This window comes from Rattus norvegicus, chromosome 4 (assembly GCF_021556685.1).
Source record: "Rattus norvegicus strain SHRSP/BbbUtx chromosome 4, alternate assembly SHRSP_T2T, whole genome shotgun sequence".
In the NCBI taxonomy this organism is placed as follows: domain Eukaryota; kingdom Metazoa; phylum Chordata; class Mammalia; order Rodentia; family Muridae; genus Rattus; species Rattus norvegicus.
This window is the reverse complement of record NC_141537.1, coordinates 176,519,675-176,534,431: the sequence shown is the minus strand read 5'-3', so window position 1 is coordinate 176,534,431 and position 14,757 is coordinate 176,519,675. Positions and strand designations below refer to the sequence as shown.

Here is a 14,757-nt window from a genome sequence, read left to right as displayed (position 1 = left end):
TCAAATTGAAATACTTGTGTTAGTAACAACATACAAAGACTTAACATTACTTTCTGTTAGTTTTCATGATTAAAGAGTCACTTCTTAATGCAACGCAAAGAGTCTGGGTTGAAAATGGCCCCAGTAAGCATTTATCTAATAAGATAAGGGTATTTTTCCCTCTGTGTGCCATAGATTGAGGGGGAGCCATATACCTAAGATGCCAACACATGACGTTAGAAATGTGAGTCAGTTTCAAGCCTTCACCCCAGCACAAAAGCACACAGTCTATGTACTTATGGTCTTTTCTACATAAACATCTCAAGGATCAACGTTATCCTTTGAAGCAACAGATTAGGTCCCACCAACTACAATTTTTGCATCTGCAGACATATTTAAAGAATCCGTACAGAGAAGGTCAAATATCTTAGTCACAACATCTAATCAGTTGTTAGGGTTAATTCACTAGCATGAACATAAAACCAATTATTAGGTAAGGCAAAAAGCTGTACTAGGTAGTACAGGAAGTAACATCGTTTTAGCACATGCAAAGCATAAGGTAGCAGCATAGGCTATTGATAAATCTTTCAGAATGCACAGTAGTGTGTTCTTAGTCTCTAATCACGGTTCCCTCATGTGAGACAAATACTCACCAAAAGCACAATTTAAACCACCTCAAGTGTATGGTTTAGTCAGTGCTAATAACTTAATCCACTTCTAATTTAAATTTTAATGAGTACCTGGAGCATTTGCTGAAGGATGAATTAACATGATATGGACCCCAAACTGATGGATTTCAGCTTAATTAGAGACTCTAAGACCAACTTAATTCGGAGATCTCTCCCGCTTAAAATGGTGAATGGTTTGCTCTATCCTCAGTTTGAATATGCTTGGATAGATTTTAAACATGCTAATATCAGAAAATTCCCCTTTTACAAATCCATGAAAGAAATGAGTGACCTAGAACAAGGATCTTGCAATATTTTGTTGCTCAGGGGTCAAAATAAGGCAAGAAAATGACTTGGCAGTTTTGAAGCTCATGGTTATTGTGGCATTTTGCTCTCTGGGGCCGAACTATTAATATGTGAATTTTTGCTCTCACCCACACCACAACTCACGTAAAGAGTAGAGTATTGGTTTAGTCTGTGGAAGCCATAGAACTCTGTTGCTGTAGCCTTCAGCCAATTGTAAAGGTAGTTTAATTGCTAATGGCACAAAAATCTAGGGTGGGAGGTATCCAATGGGATTCAGGATTAGAGAGAAGGCTAAGAAGCCCCTCTTATCTTCTGAGATAACCTAAGGAAGGTCAGTGCAGGGGCCAGCTTCATGGAAGCACCAAGAGAGTGTCCCGAAGCAGAAGAGTCAGAATTTCCCCATTATTCTTTTCCCCCTGGTCGGGAGTTGCTCACCACACAAACACTTCGCTTTTATGAAGAAGTCACTTCAAGTTTTAGACTTTATTTACAATGATAATCTTCGCATTTTTATTACTTAGAGAATAATTTATACGTTTCCATCATTTAACACACGGAGAGTAGGCCTGAGTCTCACGCCTTTTGCACAGCTTTTACCTTCAAGAAAGTTCTCTGGGAAAGAAAGGCCAGAGGACACACGATGGGGGTGGGGGGTGGGGGGTGGGGTGGGGTGAGGTAGGGGTGGGGAAATTATCATTATCTGCATCTCCTAAGCAGTCCACAGGGCATCTGCTTCCTTCTCCTTAGCTTCTCTAGGACTGCAATGATTAATGCTTGCTCTGGAGTAAAACCCAAACAGAACGGGGCTCGACAATAGAGGAAGGCAGACACTTTTTTCAAACAGGGGGTGATTTTCTTAATGCCAGGAGATGACAATATACTGACTATGGAGTATTATGTCCTACTGAGAACAAAACCAGGTCTTACATCATCAAGTACATTATTTTTCTCTTATAGTTAAGTAAAACAGGAAAAAGGGGTTATTTCTACTAAGGAAATGCTACTCAAAAGGTCAGCCGGCTTGGATCACTCTAAAGACATTAAGTGAATGTTGAAAATATCATGGATAGCATGCAGAACACACTTAGGCTTTCACTCCTCAGAGAGCAGCTGGTTCCCAATTTCTACTGTTGATGTTACAGCTATCTATCTATATAACTATCTTTTCCCTAAGTGGGTAGAGACCTCTCCACTGGGATATCTGAGTTTATCAAATGGCACCTATATAGGCTCATATAAAACTGTAGTAAATCACATCAAACACATTGGCACCACAGGAAGTTAATTAACTTTAAAGTTGGAGGTGAATACAGTAATATTGCTGTTGCCAAGAAGGTGGACATCATTCACTGATAATACTTTTGATGTCATTTGATACCCTTTGAGAATTATTAGGTCGCTCTTTAGGTCACACTTTTGTTGGGTTTCCACCCTTCTTTTCAGTTTGTTGTCTTCTGGTTTGAGTAGAACAGCAACTTGTTGCTGAGGGGGAAAAAAAATCAATCTGCCTGGATGAATGAGCGCAATTCTAAAACAGATAGTTTCTAATGCTTTGTTCATTATCGTGTTACTTCATGTACTTTAAAACAAGCAAAACTAGGCAGTTTGCTGAGATCCTCATGATGTAGCCAGCCTGATTCCTATGCAGATTCTGCAGCTTTATTCAAGCTTCCAATATAAACACTCACATTGGATGTGACAATCCTTACTCCACACCTAGCTTGTTTTACTATTTATACTTATGTTAGAGACACGCATCCACTGGAAGATATGGATGAGCTACTGAATGAAGAATATATGAATGTAAGTGTTTTATCTATCATTTTTATTGCAGGGCAAGGGTTACATTTATTTACCTTCACTGAAGAAGGGTTCTTGCTTCAGAGTAGATTTATAAACAGATACACATGGGCACCATGAAGAAAGAAAAATTATTCAGGATCTGCTAAATGCTGAAGCCCTGGTATTAACTCAGGAATATACAAGACATGTTTTAATTGTTTGGGTGAGGCCTGAATCCTTCCCATCCTCTTTGCATTGTCCTATGAACTAAAAGATCTGCCTTGAAATATTTGATTTTTTATTTCATTTTTATATAAGGGAAAAATGCTGTGAATTACCATAAATGTTGATTTTGAAGGGAAGGTTATGTGACCCATGTATGGGAGACAAAAGGAGTTTTAATGTAAATAATCCAAGATGTAAAAAGGTAGAAATCTATGCACAGGTCTCTGAGTCTATGATTAGAATTCTGTGAACACAGAACTGAACCATGAACTACAAGCAATAGAGTTTAAGAGAAAGGCTAACAATTTGTTTAAGAAGGGCTTTCATCAGGCAGGGAAAGACTTCAAATTAATTCAGTTAGCAAAAGATGCATCTTTCCAATTCCTTAATTTAACAGTAAATAACTGTATCAGATCATAAATCAAACTAGAGTAGGCAGATGTCTGGAGGCTCTCAAACCCCACAATAAATCATCACCCAACTACTGGGCTTGGAGATAGCTACAATGTATAAAATGGTGATTAAAATATAACTATAAAATGTTTCCCTTCCCCCTTTTTTTTTCTTTAAAAAAAGTTTGCTATCTACAGAAACAAAAAAAATTCTTTATATTTACATCATGGTAACTAGTCATGACATATGTAATAATATCCAATAAAATATTGAAAGTGAGTATCAACTATTTAAATAGAGGTTTGGCTCACAGCATAAACAAGTGTAGAAAACAAAACAAAATAACACAAATAGCTTCCAATAGTCTATCCTCAAAGAATAACCCCCCACCCACCCATCTTCCTTTCAAAAAGCCATGGACCAGGCTACAAAGCCATGCGATGCCTTCACACAGTATATGGAAGACCAAACAGGGATGTCAGAGCAAACAATCTTCAACATTTGCCAAGGGGCAGCTTATCCCAGGCCAACTTCCAAACTTTAAGTTGACATTTTGCCTTCATCATTTTGACTTTCCTCTTTATTACAACTTATCTTGCATTCAATTGAGAAGACATGGGCTATCATTGCTGCAGGTACTTTCCCAGGACTTCCCCAGTGCCCTCTTAGAACTCTGACCTGATGAAGAGCTGATTCCAGCTCCTCTTGGGTATCCACCAATAAAGAACAACATCCCCTTCCATGGTGATTGATCCTAAGTGAGTGACATGTGTACTCACACACGCCCCTTATACATTCATCAAGTGAGGGTAGACCAGAAAGCCTTAGTCTTCTGAGTGTGAGGCTGGTGGTAGAGCGCTCCCACGTGGCAGGTAGCAGTGGTACCAATCATGTGGTCCACACAAGCCCTCCCTCTGCTAAGGAACCTTCTTAGAAGCTAAGAGGAGGGCTGCCATTCATTCAAAGACACTGAAGAAAAGATTTCCTTCTGTGTGTTCACATGTACTTCATCATCTGCTACTGCTATTCTATGAACAACTAAAGTCACAAACATTTCCCTTTCCTCATGCATACACATGTACAAGATCTCTCTCTCTCTCTCTCTCTCTCTCTCTCTCTCTCTCTCTCTCTTACACACACACACACACACACACACACACACACACACACACAGAGTTGGTAGTATGCATTAGAATTCCAACAATGCTCTGGAATGTTCACCCCTCAGCAGGGAGAACAAAAGGTGCCCAGTCTGGAGCCTACATCTGTTTCCTCTCTAAGCTGCACATTTCCTCGTGAGTTCTTGTCCTTTACGATTTCTTATGTCACAGTGACCTCTATATATCTCTCAGTGTGCAGGTGTGTATGCGTGAATACGAGTCTTACATGAGCCTATGTGGGAATTTATACACACACATGTAATTTCTTTCTTATAAAATGATGTCTAGACGCTGGTGTCGCAAAGTGAAAAAGCTTCTTTGAGCCAGAGTCTTCAGCGCTGTCCTTCGCTGTAAAAATAAACGCGCAAAATGTAAAGAATCCCCCCAAACACTTTAGCCATTTTAGCCCATCTTCTGGTAGTCTACAGTGTTGTGTCTAAGTATTGTGCTGGCTTAGAAAGTGTCTGAGACAGTCATTCTGTATGCAAACACAGCTCGTTCTACCCATGGTCACAGGTCTGGTTGTGGAGCGAGGGTTTCCTCTGCTCTTGGCTTCCCCTTCTCTTCCTCCTCCTCCTTGATAGCCTGGATTTGTTCTGAGGAATGCTGCAGCGGTGCCTGGTCTGGGGCCTGGTTCTCTGTGCCTGATAAACACTGCTCCTCTTCAATCACTTTCTTCCACATCATGTGGTTCTGCAGAAGGTGCTGAGTTATTTGACAGTAGATTCTCCTTCTTTTGAAACTTTTCTTTCCTGAAAAACACAAACCATCAGACCTACTTGTGAGCTACCTACGTAAAGGTTATTGCTCTTCATATTATAAATAGAAATTAAATATCAAAGAGACATCTATCTAGCTGTCTTTCTGTTTACCTATCTCAGTTGCTTTACATGTGCTAACAGTGCAGTTTTCAAGAACGGGAAAGAGAAGGAACATGACAATATACCATTACTGAGAGACACATGTGGATAATATTTCATATTTAATAATGTCCATACTAGGTTCTACTTGTATTTTTTTTTTGTTAAGAATATTTGGGGTGTGTGTACTGTATATGTGGATGTGCCTGTAGGGAGGTGAGAGGTTTGCATTGCAAGCCTTTCAGAGTTCAGAGTGCTAAATTTTATACCATAAATCCTGCAATACAAGCCTTTCTCTGTTGCTTTCCACCTCCATCCCCACTGAACTTGGAACAATTGGTCATGGGATGTGCCAGGTGTGTTAGATCTCTTGAGGCCCACATACAGACACCTTTGTGGAAGGGCTAGTGAGTATTTAGCCAGTTTTATGATAAGAGGCATTAGAAATTCCTTGCATGAACAAATAGCATCTATTGTTAAAATTGCTAAAAAAAAGAATTCAGTTCATTTATTTTGAATTATTTTTGAACTACATAGAAACAAAAATATTAAGTAAATGCTGGGAGACAGTAACAAAGGCATAGAGTTATAAGATAAAATTTAAATTTTTTTGCTGTAGTCATTTGTTCATGAGCTGAGTTCATCAATCAATATTGGCCAATTGCAAGCATGTTCATGGTTTCTATGTACGTTAAACAAAGATTGATTAGCTTCAGAGTTTTCTTTCAAGTGGCTCACACCCTATATGTAAGTACATGCAGGAGACAGAAATTGAGTAAGTGTGCTTAGGAAAGAGGTAGCACTTGTGACAAAGTCAGCATTATGGTTAGTGTTAATTGTCAACCTGACAAATTTTAATTACCTGGAAGACTGGCCTTTGCGCATATCTGCAGGGGTGAGTAGGGTGGGAAGGCTTACCCACAATGGGTAACACCATTCCCTAGGTTGGGGTCTTGGAATGCTTTTGAGAGGAGACAGTGAGCAGAGTACTAGCATGCAAGCATTGATTCATTGCTCTCTAGTTCTTGGTTGTGAATACAATGTGACCAGCTCTCTATAGATCTTGGCATTGTGACTTTCTCACAATGATAACCTGTAACCTGGAATTGTGAGATAAAATAGCATTTCTCCCTGAGACATTTTTGTCAGAGTATTTTATAAGAGCAATGAGAAAGTAATCAAGATACTGTTCTTCTTGGCTTGACTGAATTTTAAACAGGGAACCCACCCCAGACTCCTACTCCCAGATCTTGATCTCCCTCCTCTCAAAACTTTTATTTTAGAAAGCTTCTGATTGGAAATCAGTTCTCTGATCCTTTGCAATATAGATAGATCTTCTAGCCTGGGGACCAGCCCTTTGCAAGGTGATCATAGAGACAACAGTACCAACAGAGTGATGTGACTGTACAGCCAGTGTATACATCAGAACTCTAGTTCTGTATTCCTAAAATGCTGTTAGAAAACTAATGCTCAATGGCCTTAAGCAGAATTTAAACAAAAATGACTGTGTGTGTGTGTGTGTGTGTGTGTGTGTGTGTGTGTGTAGAAATGAGTAAGAGATTGGAAGGGAGGGAAAGAAAAGAGCATGAGTAGATAAAAGATGAAAGGGAGGAAAGTAAAGAATACCAGGAAGTAGGAGGGGCTACCCATTCTCCATTAATGGGAAGGAAGGGAGGGAGGGAGGAAGGAATGGAGGGAGGGAGGAAGGGAGGGAGGAAGGGAGGGAGGGAGGGAAGGGTGCTGCCCTAGCTGGCCAGAAGCTTCTAGGCAATTTTCTGTTTTCAACCACCCATTTCACAGTCTTAAGTGCTGAGATTTAAATGCTAAGCCTCATGACCACCACCACACCTAGCTTTTTTACCATATGAATTCTGGGATCAGTCTTATGCAGGGGGCTTTTAAGTGCTAGGCCATCCCAGCCCTAATTGGTTCTTTTAATTGGTTTATTTGATAAAGGTGGCCTAGCCTGGCTTGTTGCCAGAGCACAGCCAAGAACTCTAACAAGATACTTCCTAAAAACACCACCACCACCACCACCACCACCACCACCACCACCACCACCACCACCACCACCACCACCACCAACAACAACAACAACAGCACCACCAACAGCAGCAATCACTTAAATTCCTCATGGCTGATATTGCTAACTTGACAGGACCTAGAATCAACAAGAGGCAAAGCTCTGAGCATGTCAGAGAGGGAGTTTCCTGATTAGGTTGAGGTGGCAAAAATCCCTCCTAAAAGTGGGTGGTACCATCCTGTGGGCGGGGTCGGAGATTGAATAAAAAGGTGGAAGCTAGCAAGGTACCAGCATTCAAAGGGCTCTACGGACTGACTCCATGTGACTCATCTCTTCAAGCCCTTCCGCTGTGCCTTCCCACCATGGTGGACTAGAATCTCTTTCAACTGTAAGCTGAAGTAAACCCTGTATCCTTGAGTTGATTTTGTTAAGCGCTTTTTTGAGGGGAGGTCAGGAAGAGAAGTGACACAAAATATCCTACCTCATGTAAAGAAAGTACATGAGCACACTTTATTTTTAAAGGTAAATTAAAGTTATTTTCCTTGCAAAACCATGTACTCTGGTTTTGATGGCGGTAGAGCATGATTTTCACTATCATGAGTGTAAATGATTTGTTTTTGTTTATGTGTATGTAGGTAAGCCGACTTGAGTGTATGAGCACTACCTTTGGGCAGAGCCTGCAGACTCGAGAAGAGGGAGGGCCTTGGATTTCCTGAAACTGGAGGTACAGACAGTCCTTGTCTTGTGGATGCTAGGAAGTGATCTTTGCAAGAACCTTGAATGCCATTTTTCTAGCCCCTGAATATGCTTTTTACCCAGACGTTGGTTTGGATCACAGTCATAGGAAACCCTCCACTGTTCACAGTGTGAGCATATTTTCAGAGACGATGGCAGAAGATAACAAAGGCCCCATTTCTCCCCTTTTCCTCCTTTTGGGGCAGGCCCCCGGAGAGCAGCTGTTCTCTTAGATGGCTGTTAAACATTAGCACTAAACCTCTCTGGAATTATGCTGAACCAAGTGACGTAGAAGAAAGTTTGTGTCAAATAAATTTGCGTAGATTAGAGTCTGCAGGTGGTCTGAAGCTAGCGGGTGTTGGGAGCCAAATTATTCAGCACTGGAACCTTTTGAAAGGAGAACAAAGGGCCTTTCCTTGCTCAGATTCAAAGCACAGCTTAGTACTTCATTAGAAACCTCTTAGCTCGCCCCAGGAACCTTTCAGATTTAATTATGAGGTGGGTTAAAAAGCCCCCTCCCTCTGGACATCACACTGCAGCATTTCATTATGTTTCCAGGGAGACCTCTAAGTTTCACAAACTGTACAACTCACTCACTGGTGTCTACTTAGCATCCCCCCGCCCCGCCCCCTAAAATCTAAGAACAGGCTAAAATCAAAGTAAACATCTCACCCAATATGAGTTCTGTAATGAAAATTACAAAGAGCTCAAAAGCAGTGGAGTTAAAAATAAAGAAGCCTGGACTGCCCTCTCCAATTCTACAACCGTGCCAGCCATGTTGCTTATGGTTGACTGTGCATCTTATTTTCTTGTTTACTAAAATGAGAAGGGGTCTCACTAAATGTAAGGACTCTACGACCTGCTAGTGTTTAAATCTGCTAATATCACTCTACCGTTATCATTTTGGGGCCACCAAGGTGCTTCAAAAGTCATAATTTTAGGGAGCTCTAGAGCTCGACCAGTGGGTAAAGTGCTTGCTGCACCAGCAGGAGGAGTCTAGCTTGATACCCAGCACCCATGTGAAAAGCTGCGCATGTTCACATACATCTTGTAAAACGCCACTGTAATCATAGATCTGGAGAGGTAGAATCAGGTGGGTCTCTGGATCTCCCTGGCTACCAAGCCTAGACAAATAAAGGAACTTGAAGTTCACAAAGAAACTGTAAGGCAACATTAAGCCCTGGCCTCCATATGCACCTGTACCTTCATGCACGCACAAGTTCCCGTATGTATGCATACATGCACACACACACACACACACACACACACACACACAAACAGATCATACTTTTAAAGCTACAGTATCTGATTGTTGTGGCAGAGATGTTTTAAATTTCAATGTAAGGGGGCTAGTTAACTACTGAAAGCCATAGACATGTAACTGAATCCACAGAACTCTCATCAATGCTCTACCAGACTTGACTAAAACAGAAAGAGCAAGGGAACAACCTATCAGTGTAGAGGATAATATGCTAGCCCAGTGTTTGGACAAAGTATTCCCTACTCAAGCTTAGATGAGCAAGCTAAGCCTGGTCTTAGCACAAATCCTTCAATTCCTCATGCCTCGGTATGCACATTACTAATGTTTTTGAGTTGAAATGGCAATTCATCAAGATTCTTGGAAACAACACATTTCCAGAGGCTCAGCTGACAAACTGCTTTCATGAAATTCACTGGGTGAATTGTCTCCCCAAGCATAGCAGCAGACTGCTTAAATTGGAAATAAGGCAAAAGAGAAAACCAAAAGATGAATAAATAACTCTTGAATCTTAAATCTCAGGTCCTTGTTCTGAATCTTCCCCAAATTGATAATTTCCTTTTATACACAGCGGAGAAATACATTGGCAATAGAGTATTAGAGAAAAACCAAATTTTTATTTTGCCTGAATCGGTTCAAAAGCTCTAGGTGGCTCAGCGGGTAAGCACTTGCTGGGCAGGTGTGAGCACTTGCGCTTGGATCCCATCATCCACTTAAAACTGATTTTGTACCAGAGCATCTATATTCTCAGTGTTCCTATAGATAGGAGAAGGTGGAGAGAGGAGAATCTGTAGAAGCTCAACAGCCAGCTAGCCTGCCACAGGCATCAATAAAGAAAAAGGAATCTGTGTTAAACAGAGTGGAAGAGGAGGAATACTCCCAAACATTGTCATTTGATGTTCATATACATGCCTACAGACCGACACAGATACATACACACACACACAGATACATACACACACACACAGATACACACACACACACACACACACACACACACACACACACACACACACACAGAGGAAAAGATCCAGAATTGCTAACAAGTAGTACAGAAGACACAAGAAGATAGCTTAAACCCAGTTCTTTATTTCTGCTAGGGTGTACTGAAAAATCAGAATATATCTACCTATATCTATATCATCTGTAGCATCCATATCATCTATACCCACACCCTCCCTACATATATATATATATATATATATATATATATATATATACATATATATATAAAATCAGAATGGACCATGCCAGGTTAGAGAACTTCTCTACTCCGTGATAGACATGAATCAAGTCTTGCATTTTCCTGGCTGTGATTAAAATAGAGAAGAGACTGACCAGGGTATCTATCTATCCACAGTAATGCTAACCAAGGACTTGGAAAATACTAAGGTTTTTGCTTTGTCCATCTGTTCAAGTAGATAGGACACATGCTGTGTTCACAGAATCACAGTAATGTAATATCTACTGTTGTTTCAGGGGTTGTAGGTTTTACCAATTACATTATTAGTTACTGTGGTCTGTTGCACAGGATAAAGGCATGGCAGAGTCTTAATTTTATAGTCACTCGAGTCAATTGATTCAATTACTGGCTGCATGACAGAGCCAAAGCCAGTTATCGGCTGCAATGGTGCATTAGTCAGTTGTCTTTGTTATCTTGCTATGTATGACTCAGGATGACCTGAGAAGAAAGGTTGGCTGAGGAACTAGACCTCAGGTTGACCTGTGGACATGCCTGTTAAAGATGGCCTTGGCTGTTTTCTGAAATGGGAAGAAACATCCTGGTAGTGAGTGGCTTCACCTCATGAGCTAGCCCTGAACCGTAGGAGAGTGAGGGGACATAGCGAGCAGGCAAGGGTCCTCATGCTTTCCTCTGCTCTAACTGTGGATGCGACGTCATCGTCACCTGCTTCAAGTGAATGCCATTGTGACTCAGCATGGAGTGTAAGCTGAAATTGTGAGTCTGACGTTCTCTCCCTAAGTGGCTTCTGGTCAGTGCATTTGTCACAGCTACAGGGAAGAAACTTGACAGACAATCCGTGTCACACCACTGACACCACCCTAAAGAAGTCACAGTCAGCAATCTTCAGATCAAACAGTCAAAGCGATGCCCCTATCTCTGTCCCAACCCCCAAACCACTTCCCCAAGCAACACTGCTAAAATGTGAGTTGAATCCACAAGCTGTTCTGTTCACAACACCTCTGGCTTTTCACCTTAGTGGAGAAGGCCAAGTTCCCACTGAGACCTACAGAGCTCCATCTCCTGCCCTACCACATGGCTCCCTGTGACTTCTCCCATTGCTTCCTCTCCTTGTCCTTTGTGTCAGCTATCCCGATGCCCCGACTCAAAATCCACTGCAGAACCTTGAAGCTGCTGCCTCCTCATAGTCTCAAAATCAATTTCTGCATAGACTCCCAGGGAATACTCCCTCTTTCTTTATGGATCTTTTAAACACACCAATTTTTACCTTCTCCCAAGTTATTTAAAACATTTTCTGCAATATTTTACATCTCTCCAACAAATAAGACAAACCAACAAAGAACAAATTCGCAAACAAAACAAAACTACATCCATCAGCACCTAGAATACTATGATCATTGCTGTGTGTCTGCTAGAATATGCCCTGAAAAGGACAAGGAAGGACTCACTGTCTTCTCCTCCACATGTCTACTAGGAAGAAAAGCCCAGGCACAGGATATGTGTGCAGTGAGCAGTTGTTAGGTAAAAAACTAAACTCTTCTTATCTTTTACCATCCCCAACACAGCCATGGAAAAAGCCAGTGATTGGTCCACATGGTAACCCAGATTCTACATCATTAAGAAATTTTGAAGCTAGTTGTCAACTCTATTTCACGGTGAAAGCATCTGTTTACATGATTTCTGGATGTCATAAATCCCATCTCCTGCTGACTCCATTATGATTCCAGAGAAGGCAGCCATGTAGTGCCCAAGCTGGCAAACGACAGCTGGACTTATAGTGTGTGATTAATGAGAAGTGTAACATCCCTCTAACTCCAAGGCATGAAAGCAGCCCTGGAAAATCTCATCAGAACTGGGTTTCATGGCTTACTGGGAGCTTCACTGTTTTCACAGGTTTCTTCCTCGTGTGGTGTTTCAGCCTCTTCCTCCTCTTCTTCCGGGTCATCAGTGTCTCCTGAATCATCACTGTCATCTACCCATTTTCCCGGCATGAGACCCGCAGAGTCGTAGGAGTGGCAAAGAGGACCCACGATGTGTGAGATAAAGGACTCCTGAAGATTGGCCAGCTGCGGGGCAGAGCGGTCCATAAATGGGCTTATGGGCAAACCAAGGCTGGCTTCTTCATCGCCCTAGAAAGAGGGATTCACAAAGGTAAGTAACCAAGGAGTAGACCATTAGGCAAGTCAGCTTTCACCTGGCATCTAATACGAGGGTACTCTGTCCATAACCCAGAGAGTCACGGAAAAGTCCCTTGACATCACTCATCAGAGGAACTGCCCCCATGGCTAGGACACCCAGATGAAGACTTTGCTCCTTGGCTTTGTTAACCGTGTAGTCTTGAATTTTTGTTTCATGTTCAGGAAGGCGGGTAACGAGATTATAGATGTGCACCATGACTTCACCAGTGTTACGTATGGTTTGAACGGAAGGCTTCCGTACACTAGACAAGCATGCCACCAGCTGAGCCACATCGCTATGATGTTTGCCTATCACCTCAACTGCTAGAAAGCACAAACCATTTTCTTGCTCATTCAGGTCGCTATATAATCCTAGATTTGTTTGATATATATATATATATATATATATATATATATATATATATATATATATATAGCTTCTGGTAATTTTATGGTTTTAATATTTTTTTAGAAAGTTCTGTCTTTAGCTGCCAAATAATTATGAGAATAAAAGTGACAGAAGATAAACAATAGCTTATCTGCAAAAATAAGGGGATTTACACAATTACAAGCCAGGGTATTTGAATTTTTCTTTTCTTTTATATTTCTCTGCATTTTAACATTTTAGTATTGATTGATAATATCATTACTAAAAAGGGCAATACACTATTTTTAAAGGCATAAATACTTTATTTTGTAGATGAATGTTGACTATATAGACCTTAAAAGTTTACTCTAACCCCTCTATATAAGAACCATTAATTATAAAGTACCCCATCCTGATGGGGCACCTTGAACACTAACAATTTTTATCTTCTACCATTGGCCTGAACTGTGTCCCCAGTAACTTGGACAGACTTGTTAGGTGACCCCCTGGCTCCTTTCTTCTGAGATTTGACCTCACACTGGAGCCCCAGCAGGTCCTGTCTCAGCCTCCCTTGCTGGGATTCTAAGCTTCTACCTCATGTCAGCTAACACTTGTGGTCTTTAGATCACTCCTGAAGAATTGAACACTTCTTATGCATCAGCTGTGTTATGTCCTTGACAGGATTTCCCTGCTGTACAGCAGTGTTGCGGAGTTAAAGTTGTACGTGTGGCTTTTAACATCCGACCACAGTCCCACATCATCTGTATTTCCCCACCCAGGGGTAAACATCTTCACTTTACGCATCCCCTGTGTCACTGATACTGTTCCATTATTCGTTCCATTTTCTTCCATGTTTTAGGAACTTGTTCAGAATGGTGAATACAGTTAGGACACTGTAGGCTTCCATGGGGGGCTGGACAACTGTGCTTATGAGTAGGTGGTGGCTTTGCAAGAGGTCTTAGGTTCTTGTGTCAAAGGGTCTGTGTGTCTGTAAGCATATGTGTATACATGTGTGAGTGCACGCACACACACACACACCTGCACCTTTTTAATGCACTGCTGTTATTTTGTTCTACTAACAAAGTGGTCAGTTGGTATTTTCCCTTCTACACATCTGAACCTGCCTGTACTGCAGTAACGAACCTGCAGAAGCTCGGCATTTACAGGGAATTAATAACATCTCAGTAAATCCCACTGCTATCCCAGCACCGCTCTCCAAAATGGCTGCAGAGAATTCTACCGCAGTGCTCAACAGTTTAGTTCATTTTCATACATGACATTAGAGAATTCCTGCTGAAGCTGTCCTGCGTATACCGGTGTAAGTATGACCACAAGGTGGATCAATCATGCTGTCACGGCTCTAGGGAAGCTTTGGTGAAAATGTACCCGGCATGGACGCACAAGGAAGCTTGTGGTAGATGATGTGGCTCTGCAAGTTACCTGCTCATAAAACTCGCTGGCGATGCCCTCCGTCCACCGCAGGTGGAGGTCCTTACATTTAGCAGGCCCGTTGATGTCAGCCAACTTTATACACATCTGACACACCAGGAGACGGTCGTTTTCATTGGTCCAATCTATCCCAACATCATCATTCACCTGTTTGAGGGACAAAAATAACATCTT

General features: G+C 41.5%; 1 protein-coding gene across 3 annotated transcripts in view; it reads right to left on the bottom strand.

Moving 5' to 3' along the window:
• Window positions 1–1,417: 1,417 nt before the first annotated feature.
• Window positions 1,418–14,757, bottom strand: part of Pde3a (phosphodiesterase 3A) — a 270,333-nt gene continuing 256,993 nt past the window's right edge. For 2 of the 3 annotated variants that reach the window (XM_087659080.1, XM_087659081.1), the window contains 3 exons: window positions 14,575–14,730; window positions 12,461–12,719; window positions 1,418–5,265 (listed from right to left, as the gene is read on the bottom strand). In XM_087659080.1, coding sequence (XP_087515206.1) covers window positions 5,024–5,265; window positions 12,461–12,719; window positions 14,575–14,730 — 657 coding nt within the window. In that variant the 3' untranslated portion in view covers window positions 1,418–5,023. The remainder of the gene's footprint in view (window positions 5,266–12,460; window positions 12,720–14,574; window positions 14,731–14,757) is intronic. The other variant, NM_017337.1, reaches the window with a different exon arrangement.